The sequence below is a fragment of the Saccopteryx leptura genome, chromosome 2, assembly GCF_036850995.1.
Source record: "Saccopteryx leptura isolate mSacLep1 chromosome 2, mSacLep1_pri_phased_curated, whole genome shotgun sequence".
In the NCBI taxonomy this organism is placed as follows: Eukaryota; Metazoa; Chordata; class Mammalia; order Chiroptera; family Emballonuridae; genus Saccopteryx; species Saccopteryx leptura.
The window spans coordinates 336,926,196-336,938,966 of NC_089504.1; the positions used below are offsets into that span (position 1 = coordinate 336,926,196).

General features: G+C 50.6%; 1 protein-coding gene across 2 annotated transcripts in view; it reads right to left on the reverse strand.

Moving 5' to 3' along the window:
- The window catches only part of KSR1 (kinase suppressor of ras 1), a 164,191-nt gene extending 158,935 nt beyond the window's left edge, over positions 1-5,256 (reverse strand). Inside the window, exon 1 of one of the 2 annotated variants that reach the window (XM_066363751.1) lies at positions 4,738-5,256. In XM_066363751.1, coding sequence (XP_066219848.1) covers positions 4,738-4,968 — 231 coding nt within the window. In that variant the 5' untranslated portion in view covers positions 4,969-5,256. The remainder of the gene's footprint in view (positions 1-4,737) is intronic. The other variant, XM_066363752.1, reaches the window with a different exon arrangement.
- Positions 5,257-12,771: the final 7,515 nt, after the last annotated feature.

Below are 12,771 nucleotides of genomic sequence, written 5' to 3' on the forward strand. Positions count from 1 at the left end.
ACTGAAAATGTCCCCAAAGACCTAGACAGCATCCTACCTACCTCAGAACCCTTGCCAGGGAGGCTGTCGCTAGGAACTCAGCGCCGGCTAATCAGTAATAACTGCAGGTCTGCCAAGTGAATGCACCGCGCTGACTGCCCCAGCGACTTGATCTGTGAGGACTGATGGCACCCCCTTCCCTGCCCCAGCGACTTGATCTGTGAGGACAGATGGCACCCCCTTCCCTGCCCCAGCGACTTGATCTGTGAGGACTGATGGCACCCCCTTCCCTGCCCCAGCGACTTGATCTGTGAGGACTGATGGCACCCCCTTCCCTGCCCCAGCGACTTGATCTGTGAGGACAGATGGCACCCCCTTCCCTGCCCAGCAGCTCCACTATCCAGATGATCTGGGGACATGGCGGAGGCCACAGGAAGAGCTCAGGGCCTCCACACAGCAGGTTTCTGACCTCAGTCACAACTGACCTGAGCGAAGGTCAAGCCTTCCCGGTCTTCCCACTGGCAGCGGGGAAGTAGCCAGCTTCTCAGTGTCCCCTCACCAGCAAGGCCAATCGGAAAGGTCCTTTGGGGACCCTTTCTCCAGGTCAGCCTCTTTCGGAGGGATTTTCCTCCAGAAGAGCAGAAGGTGGGGAGACTCAGTGTGGCAAGGCCTGTCCCTGCAGAGGACAAGCAGGCGGACAGGGAAGGGCAAAACTGCAGTGCCCACCAAACACGAGTCCTCGTGAGGTGCCACTTTCTCCCGAGTGGCCGACACAGACTCGGCCCAAACAGGGCATGAACTGGTGTGGGGCTCCAGGCCTCGCTGCGAGGCCAGCTAGGTGTCCCTACGAGAGCACACCTGCAGAAGGAGAACATTCGACCCTGCCTCGGTAGATTTCTCAGAGCCCCCAGGAGGGTCTGATGGAGCCGGGGCACCAAGTTCTGCTGGGATAAAGTAGCCTCACAACTTCTGTTTACAGATTCAGACACCGGGTTCAGATTTTATCTCCCTCCTCTTTCCACGCAGAGAAAGAACCATGTGTGACAAACACTGGTGGATTTCCAGGAAATCTCATCAGACTGAGGAGGGTCTGGCACACTGGCTGGCAGGAGGGAGGCAAACATTAAACCTTGGTTCCTTCCACTCTTCTGAATCCAAACTGGACCGCCACATGGAGCAAGTTAGCGCCAGCAGCCAGCCACACGGAGGCCTGCAGGCCGTCACGATGTGCAGTCTCAGGCCCCAGCAGCTGAGCTCATCAGCATCAGGGGCTTCCAGGGGCATCTCACGTGCTGGTTCTCCCACTGAGCGCTTATTTAATGAGGGCCAGAGTGCGCTGGGGCTAAGATTCTGGGAGAAGTCTGGCGGGGTTGCGTAAGCCAAGCCCTCTGGTCAACCCTTTCTTCAAAAGCCAGGAATCCAATGTTGCAAGCACTGCCTCTGGGGGGCCCTGCCCTGGTATGTGAGAGGAGACTGCAGAACAGGAAAGAAAACCAGAGTAGATAGCACCACTGTCCTGTGTGACCTCATCACATGCTGCTGGGATGGTTTCCGGGCCTATGTCACCCACCTCTAGGAAATAAGAGCCAGCAATAGAAGTAGCTTCCCCTAAAGGTGACCTGTGGAATGAATGCCAACGGACTCTCAGTAGGAAACGTTTATAAGCAGAACCTCTTAGGAAGAATGTGAACTTACACACTCACAACAACACTGCAGGTTTAAGTGGTCTCATATCTGTTTTACAGATGGGAAAGCTTGAGATTCAGAAGTCTTGAGACCTGTCCAAGGTCACACAGACAGAAACTGGGCCAAAATCAAAACCCTGGGCTTTCCCATTTGCCACACTGCCCCTATCATCAGGATTCAAAGAGTAATAAACTTCTCCCCTATTTTATCAGCTTAGTAAATCTGGACTTTAGAATCATTCTTAAGCAGGGAATGAGTTTTTTCCTTTTCTTGGTAGCCTTAGTAAAAAGTTAAATTTATTGGGGTAACATTTATTAGCTAATAACGAATTTCAATTGTACAACTTTGTAATACAACATCTGTATACTCTATTATGTGCTCACTACGAGAGTGCCACATTGAATTTGACCCCCTTACCCTTTTTGCCCTCCTCCCACCCCCTTCCTCTTTGGTAACCACCATTCTGTTTTCTGTATCTATGAGTCTTGTCTTTTGTTTTTGAACAGGAATGTTTCTTTTGTTTTCTTTTTTTTTTTTTTTAGTGAAAAAGAGAGCTCATGCACGAGAGAGGCAGAGAGGGGCAGAGAGACAGGAAGGGAGAGAGATGAGAAGCATCAATTCTTCGTTGCGGCACCTTAGTTGTTCATTGATTGCTTTCTCACATGTGCCTTGACTGGGGGTGGGGGTGGGGGGGGGACTCAAGCAGAGCAAGTAACCCCTTGCTCCAGCCAGAGACCTTGGGCTTCAAGCCAGTGATCTTTGGGCTCAAGCCAACAACCTTTGGGCCCAGGCCAGCAACCACAGGGTCATGTCTATGATCCCAAACTCAAGCTGGCAACCCCGCGCTCAAGCTGGATGAGCCCACACTCAAGCCCGGCAACCTCAGGGTTTCAAACCTGGCTTCTCAGCATCCCAGGCTGACACTCTATCTACTGCGCCACCACCTGGTCAGGCTAAACAAGGATATTCTTAAACTGCGGTTTGTATAATAAACACTGATTCACCAACTGAGACCATTTCACTAAACCAAAGAAGTCCACAGAGACCCACTCCAAGCTCTCTGTTCAGGTGAGGAGGCTGAGGTCTCTGGGTTGAAGTGATTCCATAAAACCAGCTTCTTGGGTCTAAATTCCTATCCCCCAAAACAACTGAGGTCCCACCTTTTAATGGAGTACGGTGGACACGAATCCACAACACAATGGAGAGGACAGGGAGTTCCATCTTGGTTCCAGTTTACCATGCAAATCCCATTCAGGCCTTAGGATGGTTTCTGGCTGCCTAGCTGGATCATCCAATAAATATTCAGGAGGAAGGCTACTGAATAAACCTGCTCAGAGACAAAATATAGCTGGATGCTCTGGGGTGTCATGATGCCACACCTTGGTTAAAATGAGTGACTCTGGAAGTCAGGGTACCAAGGGGGTAAAGCTCCATTTCCAGAGAACAAACAGCAAATGGTTCTCCTCTGTGAACCACGAGCACTTCAGAGCAACATGAGGACAATCTGAGAGAGGCCAACACAGAGAACATTCTCTCATCCCAACAACACAGCAGTCCAGCCAGACACATGCTACCGGACAAGGACCCCTCCCCTCCCAAAACTAAGCCACATAGATCCCCTACCGTGTCACTTTAAAAACTGAACCTTGCTGGCCAAAAACACACTCAGCCGTGTTCAAGAAACCAGTATCTCTCACCACTTGGAAAACAGCAGCATGCTTGCAGAAGGGACAGTTGTGCGGGGTGTTGTTGGTTGGTTTTTTTTTAAGCAAAACCCTGGTCAGTACTGCTATAGCAACTATAATAAAAATCATGATAACCAGCACTGATTGGATGCTTCCAATGTCCCTGGTTTTACAGCTTTTAAGAAAATAAAACAAAAGGAAGAAGTCACCCCTGAGCACTTTGGATCAAATAGGAATTCAGGTTTATGGTGTACACAGAGGATTGGGTCTTGTAATAATTACGACAAATCACCACTGGCCCTATGACAGTAGGCAGAGGTAATGAGCAATAAAGGGGGGGGGGGGGTAGATGAAAAATTAAGATTCTAATAAAACAAAACATCCCCAGATCTGCAGAAGGCCAGATGTGGCCATGCAAGGTGGAGCCCCTTCTTCAAGTCACAGTTAGCTATTAACTGGTCTCTGGATTCCACAGCCTTCTCAGCCTCTGAACAAAAGCAAGTTGGGAATACACTAGTTTCCCTCTATTGTGTATGGGGGAGGGGAGACTCCCCCCTTCTGAGAACCCAACAACCCTTTCGGCTGCTTCTTCCAAATCCTTTTAATACTGCACTTCCCAGCTATAATTTCGGAGAGGAGGGCAGGCATAGCTTGTTTCTTCTTTACACTGGAGGCTGTCTCTACCAGAAGCCCTTGACTAGCGTCATCTTCTCACCAAACGCTCGTTCCCCGGCATAATCCTTGCTAAACCAAAATCCAATGGGGGGCGGGGGGGGGGGGGAGACGACGCTGTGGCAGTGCGAAAGGAAAAGCACCAAATGCCCGAAGACCAAAAATGCAGTTTCAGCAAACACTTTTTGAAAAGCCGCACCCGAGAACCTGGAGGAGAGGAAAGGAAGGGACAGACAGTCTGGGGCATGAGGCGAAAGCAGAGAACGACAGGCCTCTGCTCACACTTCAAGGGGACCTCCCCCCGCCCCGTCACCCGGGCAAACGGATGCTTGGCTCAGGCACACGGGGAAAAGTCCAGCGTGTGACTCGGTGGTAGAATGAGTCCTTGCAGCCAAGCAAGATGGAAATGGGGCTGGGGCGGAGGTGAGGAGGCGGGGGATGTCCGCGCGCAGCCCACCCCTCCCGCAGGCTCCCCCAGCCTCCATCCCAGTTTCCTCTCCGCCCTTCCCCCCAAAGCCCGCCCAAGGTGAGGGGCTAGTTCTAGGTCCCCAACCTGCCGCATCACCTAAAGGAGGGAGAGGAAGCCTCAAACGGGGCGACCTGCGTTCAACGATGTAACTAGGAGAGGAGCGAACAGAGGTATGGAGAGGGATATGAGGGGCCGCTCCCCGGGCTGCCGACCCCCGCGTCCTCCCACCCAGCCCGGCCGCCTTACCTCCAGGGTCCGGATCTCCTGCTGGGTGAGGTCGTTGGACACCGCACACTTCGTGCGCAGCCCGCGCAGGCTGCCGATGGAGATATCGATGAGCTTCTGGAGCTGCCTGCACTGCTGCAGCGCCCGGCTGGCCGCGGCTCCGGCGCCCCCGTCCGCGGCCGCCGCGTCCCCCCCGCCGCCGCCCTCCTTCTTCTCTCCCATCGCTGCCGCGCGCCGTGCCGCTCTATCCATGCCTCGGCATCGGGGCCGCGGGGTGGCCGAGGCGGGGAGCCCGGGGGCGCGGACTCGGAGGGAAACCCCCGAGACGGGCGGGCTGCACGAAGAGCGCCCCTCGGTGCTGCCGGAGCTGGGACGCGAGCAGAGCCGGCGACTCAGCCCGCTGCTCCCGCCCAGCCGCCGCAGCAAAGCGAAAGCCGCGGCTACCCGACGGCTGCGACTCCCGGAGCCTTTAAGTGGCAGCAGAGGCCGGGTCAGGGCAGCTGGGCATGCTGGGACTTGTAGTCGGCGCCGCGCACCTGCCCCCCGGCTTGCGCCTTCGGAATCCTCGCCCGCGCCCTCCTCCTATTGCCCGGGGTCCCGGCCTTCCTCTCCGCGGTGGACGCAGGCGGTGCGGAAGCGACGGCCTCTATGTCCCGGGAGTGGCTGCTCCGCGCCGACTCCTCCCCCGGGCGTCCAGAGCCTGGGAGCCTCGTCTCCCCGCCCATCCCTGTCCCCCCACTCCCGCCTCCAGCCTAGGGGCTTCCCGCGACCCCCGGATGGGGCGGGGCAGGGGCCGGGTGCCCCTGGGAACCGAGGAGCGTTTGTATCCTGCCATTCCTCAGCTGCAGCCAAACCCTTGAAGATGGGGACAGTGGAGGTTCCAGAATTTCTCTGTGGGTTTTAGGGGCCGCCATCTAGTGGGAAGGGGCCTAAAGTGCTTGTCCTGTGGCAGGTTCGCAAAGCACAGGACTCCCGATTGTCTATGCCAAAGGAAATACGGACATGCTTAGCCATAGAGAAAAACAGGAGAGCATTCTTCTGGACCCTTTTCACCCACCAAAATAAGTGTCCCATCCCTCTGCCACCCCAGCCTAGCCGGACAGCCCAGACCTTGGGGCAGCACATTGATTTGTCCTGCGCTCCAGAGCCAACGCCTGGTTTCAAATTTAGTCTCTAGTACAGCCTAGCTCTATGACTTTGGGCAAAGTTAACTCACCTCTGAGTTGCTGAGTGTTCAAGTTTCCCCATCAGTAAAACGGGAGTGATAACAGTACCTATCTCAAAGGGTTCACATGAAGAATGAGTTCATGTATGTACAGCACGTAGATTGATTGCTGCACATGTAATCACTGGAAAAATGTTAGCAGTTATTACCATCCAACCTTAGATCTCTTAAAGGTGGCTCATAGGTCTGAGCAGTGGGCATGGGTGCAGTACGGCTCCTGGACTAGTAGCCTTTTTGTGCCTCCAGCATTCAAACTTCATCCCATCCCTTTTTTTTTTTTTTTTTTTTTTGTATTTTTCTGAAGCTAGAAACCGGGAGAGACAGTCAGACAGACTCCCGCATGCGCCCCACCGGGATCCACCCGGCTCGCCCACCAGGGGACAACGCTCTGCCTACCAGGGGGCGATGCTCTGCCCCTCCGGGGCGTCGCTCTGCTTCGACCAGAGCCACTCTAGCGCCTGGGGCAGAGGCCAAGGAGCCATCCCCAGCGCCTGGGCTATCTTTGCTCCAATGGAGCCTCGGCTGCGGCTGCGGGAGGGGAAGAGAGAGACAGAGAGGAAGGAGAGGGGGAGGGGGAGGGGTGGAGAAGCAGATGGGCGCTTCTCCTGTGTGCCCTGGCAGGGAATCGAACCCAGGACTTCTACACTGCCAGGCCGACGCTCTACCACTGAGCCAACTGGCCAGGGCCCATCCCATCCCTACACATGCCTCCCACCCATGCCTCCCACCCCTTACCAGGTCACACATTCTCTATTTATCAGACTAAACTGAAAAGCCAAGACATTGATCAAAGGCCCCACACACCCATACTTCCAACGTCTGCCCAAAGTCTGCCAACCAGAGGAAATATTTCTCTCCTAAGCTCCTTGGCTGCCCAAACAGCTGGCTAAATTATCATTGTATCCTCTTCAGAGAGCCAAATACAGTACATAGCACACAGTAGGAACTCCATAAGTTGTGCAGCCCATTTAATGAGTTCTTCAGGCATGCCGAGTTTCTACTTCTTCTATCCAGCTTAATAGGCTCCTGCTCTTTTCAACCCCCCCCCCTTTTTTTCAGAATGAGGTTTGAACAAGAGGTAGGATCTCAGCATTTTATTTCCACCTAAACTATACATATAGTCAGTACTGGCTGGCAGTTTATATTACACCTTCCTTTAATGTCATTTGAAATTTTAAAATAAATTAAATATTAGGTTTGAAAAACAAAACCATGATAATTTTAAAATGTGCTTTTGCAGTCTTGGCTGGATAGCTCTGTTGGTTAAAGTATTGTCCCAATACACAAAGCTTGTGAGTTTGATCCCCAGTCATGAGGGCACATACAGGAATAGATCAATGTTTCTCTCTCTGTGTCTCTCTCTCTCTTCCTCCACTTCTTCTCTCTCTAAATTTCAATAAATAAAAAAATTTAAAGAAAATATAATAAAATGTGCTTTTGCAAACCAACCCGTCCTCTGGAGATTTTCTGAAACACAAGTGTCTTCCTCCTCGATTCCTCCCCAATTCCTGACCCTTCCCACTAGGGAGAACTGATCCAGTCATCACTTAATTTGTTACAGGACTCTCTGTGCTGTATCTATGAAGCCCCCCAACCCTGACTGTTCCCTTAACCCCGCCCACCCCCATGCAGCAGAGTAATAACTGCTTGACAGTAGTTCTCAAACGTGACAGTAGATCAAAATCTCCTGGAGGGCTCCATAATACAGAGTGACGAACCCCACCCACAGAGTTTTCCATTCAGTAAATTGAGGACAAGGCTGGAGAATTTGTGCTCTAACAAGTTCTCAGGTGATGCTGATGCTGCAGGTCTGGAGGCCAAACTGTAAGAAGCCTTGGTGCAGGGGAAGGTCGGGTAGGTAGGTCCACAGTGCAGCCTGGCTAGTTTAGAGCCTTCCTTTGTTTCAGTAGCCAGAGCTGCCAGGCTTGAGCGACTGACTCACTCTAACTCAATTCACAAGAGATTTCCTGATTAAGTGCCTATTTGTGCATTTACAGCAGGCAGGTCATTGCTACAGGGGCCTGGTCAACATATTTTCCCCCAGGGCCCCTTTTTGTGGGAAGTCATATCCAGAGAGGACAACTGCCAGCCTGTAGCATCGACACCTACCGTACCACCATGGCAATGGTGTCAGGGCTGGAGACTGGACAAACCCCGGCTCCGTGGCTGCAATCCTGCCGGCCTCCATGCAGCCAGTCCCTCTTCTGTGGACACAGTCTTACCTCTGATCTGTTGAAGGCACACAGTTAGGTACAGCTTTCCTGCCCTCTTCATCTCAGATGCACCCCAGCCTTCTCTGGTGTCCTGTCAGCCACACGTTTGCAGAACTGCTTCTTAGAGGTGCAGAAAGTGAAGATTTTTAAATAACCCCTTTCATCATTCAATAAGTATTCATTACGTATCTACATATATGAGCGGCAGGTCTCTGGGTTCTGGGCTCTGAGAAACAGTAGTGAACAAAACCAGGAATTTATATTATGGTGAGAAGACAGAAAAGAAACAAATACGTAGAATGCACAGGATATTAGGTGATGGCACGCGCTATGGCAGAGCATAAAGTGGGGGGGTCAGGAAATGCAGTGTTATCAACTTTCATTAGAGCTGTTTTAGAAAGTGGGGTACTCAGCTCTGTCCCTGAATGGCTGTCTGACCTTGGGCAAGCCTTTTAATCTCATAGTTCCCGCTCCTCATTTGCAAGATAGAGATTATATATATGTTTGAGGGTGAACAAAGATGATTATGCAAAGCAATGGTCACAGAGTCAGAGTTTGACGTATTTCTTTTTATTTATTTGATAAACACCTACTATGAGCTGGGCACTATTCCCAATACCTTACTTAACTCATTGAACTAATGTTAATTACTTTTCTTTCCCACCTTCCAGAGTGAGTCTCTTCTAGTTAGATGAATTCACCCATTATGTGCTGATTTTTAGGTCCAACTTCAGCTCCAGGTCCTTGAGGCTCTGTGTGGCAGCCACAGTACAGACAATTTGCTCCTTCCCTCCTTCTCCCCCTCTGCCTCAGACACCTCCAGGATCACTGCTCTAAGTTTTCTTGGAGTGGACTCCCCTGCACATAGCTCAATACCACAGAAGCCGTGCAAGCATGTTCATGTTCATGTGTCATGCTTCACAGACATGAAAAGGTTACCTACCATGTGCCAGGCTCTGGGAGAGGCCCAGAGTATAGGAAAGCAAGTCCTATTCACATGGAACAAACATGAAAGTGGAGATGGAAAGTTAATGAGTCAACAAATACAGTACCAAAATCAATTCAGAGAGTGACAAGTACTGTGAAGGGGAAAAGGCAAATAGTGATAGCAAGTTCCCAGGAGATAAGGTATTTCATTAGATGAAGTGGTCAGAGAAGTACTCTCTGACTGGTTATTGAAGTAAGATCTAAATAAAGAAACAGAACAAGCCATGTGGAGCTCTCAGAATGGGGCATTCTAGGCAATGGGAACATCACGTGCAAAGGCCCTGAGGCAGGAACAACTTGGCACACTCCCGGAACAGAATGAAGGCCAGTGTGGTTACAGTGTGATGAGAGAGAACAGAGGTTGGAGATGACGTGGAATTGCTGGGCAAGGGCCAGAAAAAGTAGGACATGGCAGAAAGTTTGGATTTTTTTCCCTAAGTCTTTGTTACTTCTAATGTGGTCCATGATTACTGCATTGCCTGGGAGCTTGTTAGAAATGCGGTGTCTTGAGCTCCATCCCAGATCAATTGAATCACAATCTGGATTTTAGCAAAATCCCCTTATGACTTGAATATATGTTAAAGTTTTAGAAGCATAGCTCTCTAAGTATGTAGAAAGAAGGCTACATTCCTTGCCAGGGAAGTGTTTTCTGAAAAGATCCTGCTGGCCACCATGAGGACAGTGGATGGTAGCGAGTTAGGGCAGAAACAGGGGCCTGGTTTTTCAGACTGTTGCTGTGGCCAAGGTGAGGAGCAGGGGCAGGAGTAGGTCAGGTGAGAGAGGAGGTGATGGAGAAAGAAAGGGGGTGGAGGTCGCATTTTGGCGACAGAGTCAATAGGACAAGCCAATGGGTTGAAAATGGAAGGAGGAAAAAAATAATTTTAGCCATCCTGGCTGTATCACCACTATTTCTCCAAAGATAAAGCAGAGCACTGCGGGAGGAGCCCTACCCTGCACTCAGGTGTGGCCACACCCTCACGTGCCACAGTCATTGTCCCCCAGTTCCCATCTCCACCCCAGCATCATCTCAGGACTCGGCAAGTTCCTCTTAGAAAGATCCTAAAGCAGTGCAGGGGGAGCTTTGGTGCCCAGGATTTCTCCTTCAGTTAAATTGTCACCCTGGAGAGAGGCACTTTATTTTTATTACATACACCCGTGCTCTTCCATTCAGCAAACATTTACGAACCCCCCAATATGTGCTCAGCACTGTGCTAGACTGAGATTAGAGCAGCAAACGGTACATCACTTTCTAGTTTACAAAAGACTTTAATTTGAGCTCACAGTAACCTGTGCTGTCTTCCTAGGACCCTTCTCATGTTGCTCCCAGCTAGAACACCCCCCGGGTTCAGAGGGAAGTAGGAATTCCTGAACAAGGCCTGTGAGGTCCTTCACTCTGGGCCCACCAACCTCTCCAAGCTCCTTTGCTACTCAAGGCTTTTTTAAATCCATGTCTCAGTTTAAAAATCTGACGAAAAGTGACACATACTCACAATTCTGACACAGCTTCAGGGGTTTGTGGGCTCCCTTCCGGGTATCCATGAACCCCAGAACAGTAGACAAGATTAGGAACCTTGCCTAACTGTTGTCTATCCCTGCTGTCTCTAATCAATAATCTTGGGCTGCACTATGGAGTGTTGAGTCTCCATGCCTTTGCTCAGGCCGTCACTTCTGCCTGTCCTGTTTCCTCTCCACCTCCCCGCATTCACTCCTAATCATCCTGTGGATCTGGCTCAAATGCCCACACACACACACACACACCCTACCTTCAACAGAATCAGTCTAACTTCCATCGTCCCAGAGAACTGATTTCCTCCATGCCTGTTTCCCTAACTGTACAGTGAGCTTCTTGGACTCACATAGAGTCTATATCAGCGTCTTTCTTTTCTTTCTTTCTTTCTTTCTTTCTTTCTTTCTTTCTTTCTTTCTTTCTTTCTTTCTTTCTTTCTTTCTTTCTTTCTTTTCTCTCTCTCTCTCTCTCTCTGTCTTTCTTTCTTGCTTTCTTTTTTTTTTAAAGCGAGAGAGACAGAAAGACAGAGAGAGGGACAGATAAGGACAGACAGACAGGAAGGAAGAAAATGAGAAGTATCAATTCTTTGTTGCAGCACCATAGTTGTTCATTAATTGCTTTTCACGTGTGAGTTGACTGGGGGTGGGGGTCCAGTTGAGCCAGTGACCCCTTGCTAATGCAGTGACCTTGGGGTTATATCTATGATCCCACACTCAAGCCAGTGCCCCCCCGTGCTCAAGCTGGCGAGCTTGGGGTTTTGAGCCTGGGTCCTCTGTGTTCCAGGCCAATGCTCTAGCCACTGCACCACTGCCTGGTCAGGCTCTATATCAACCACCAGAAATTTCGTGCTGGTCCACAAAAGAGTGAACCACCCTGATGTTGTATGAAGATTACAGACCCAATGATCTTAGTCATATTTGCTTATGCTTAGAGTTGATTTCTGCCTTAGTGGTCCCTGAAATAATTCTCCTATTTGCATCGGTCCCCAAGTATAAAAAGGTTGAAAAGCACTGCTCTATCTTATCTAGGAAAAGTTTTTACCTCTCTGAGTTTATATTTCCTCATCTATAAAAATGAGTTTTATCATCTCTCCCTCCAGGTTGGCTGAATGGGATAAAGGAAATAGAATAGATAGGCCTGGGACACAACAGAATTTAACATGTGTTTCAATAAACAAGTGATGGATTGCATTTTACAGGTGATGAAACCAGGTCTCTCTCGAAGGATAATGACCCCTATGTGGCTTAGCTGCTCGTTCTAAAAGACACATCACCACCAGCTGTGCAGTGTGGTCAGAACTAGCTCTGGCTCAGGTCACAGGAAGGAGCTGAGTTGAAAAATGGCCTTCTTGGCTCTAAAACTGAAGACACCCATGTTGTCATGGGCTTCTTTAGGCAAACGGGCAAGAGAGAACTTCTTTGGGAGATGCAGAGGGAAACCAGTCCAGGGAAGGCTGTGACATGATATGGGCACTCTCTCTGCTCCCAGGTCCTTCTTTCAAATCATTTATTCTCCTCCACTTTCAAGTCTTGCCCCCCTGAAGCCATCAGGGCATACCTCATGCTCCCTCATCTGGTGGCGTCTTATATCAATCTCCCAATCACTTCAACTCTTTCACTGTGGGCTCCAGCTTTCTCTCCACCCCTACACTTCATCAAAACCTTCCATCTTGCCTGACCAGGCAGTAGCACAGTGGTTAGAGCATTAGCCCGGGACACTGAGGACCCAGGTTTGAAACTCTAAGGTCGCCAGCTTGAGTATCGGCTCACCAGCTTGAGTGTGGGCTCACCAGCTTGAGCATAGGCTTGTTGGCTTGAGCCTGTGATCATAGACATGACCCCATGGTCGCTGGCTTGAGCCGAAGGTCGCTGGCTTGAGCAAGGGGTCACTGGTTCAGTTGGAGCCCCCTGGTCAAGTCACATATAAGAAAGCAATCAATGATTAAGGTGCCACAACTATGAGTTGATGCTTCTCATGTATCCCTCTACCCCCACCCCCTATAAAATAACAGTAAGAAACCTTCCATTCATTGTTACTATCACCTTTCCCGCTGCCACGGGCTCAGGGCCTTCCCTTCCCCGATTCCACGCTGCATCGTGACTTTCACTCCATAGCTAACCCCC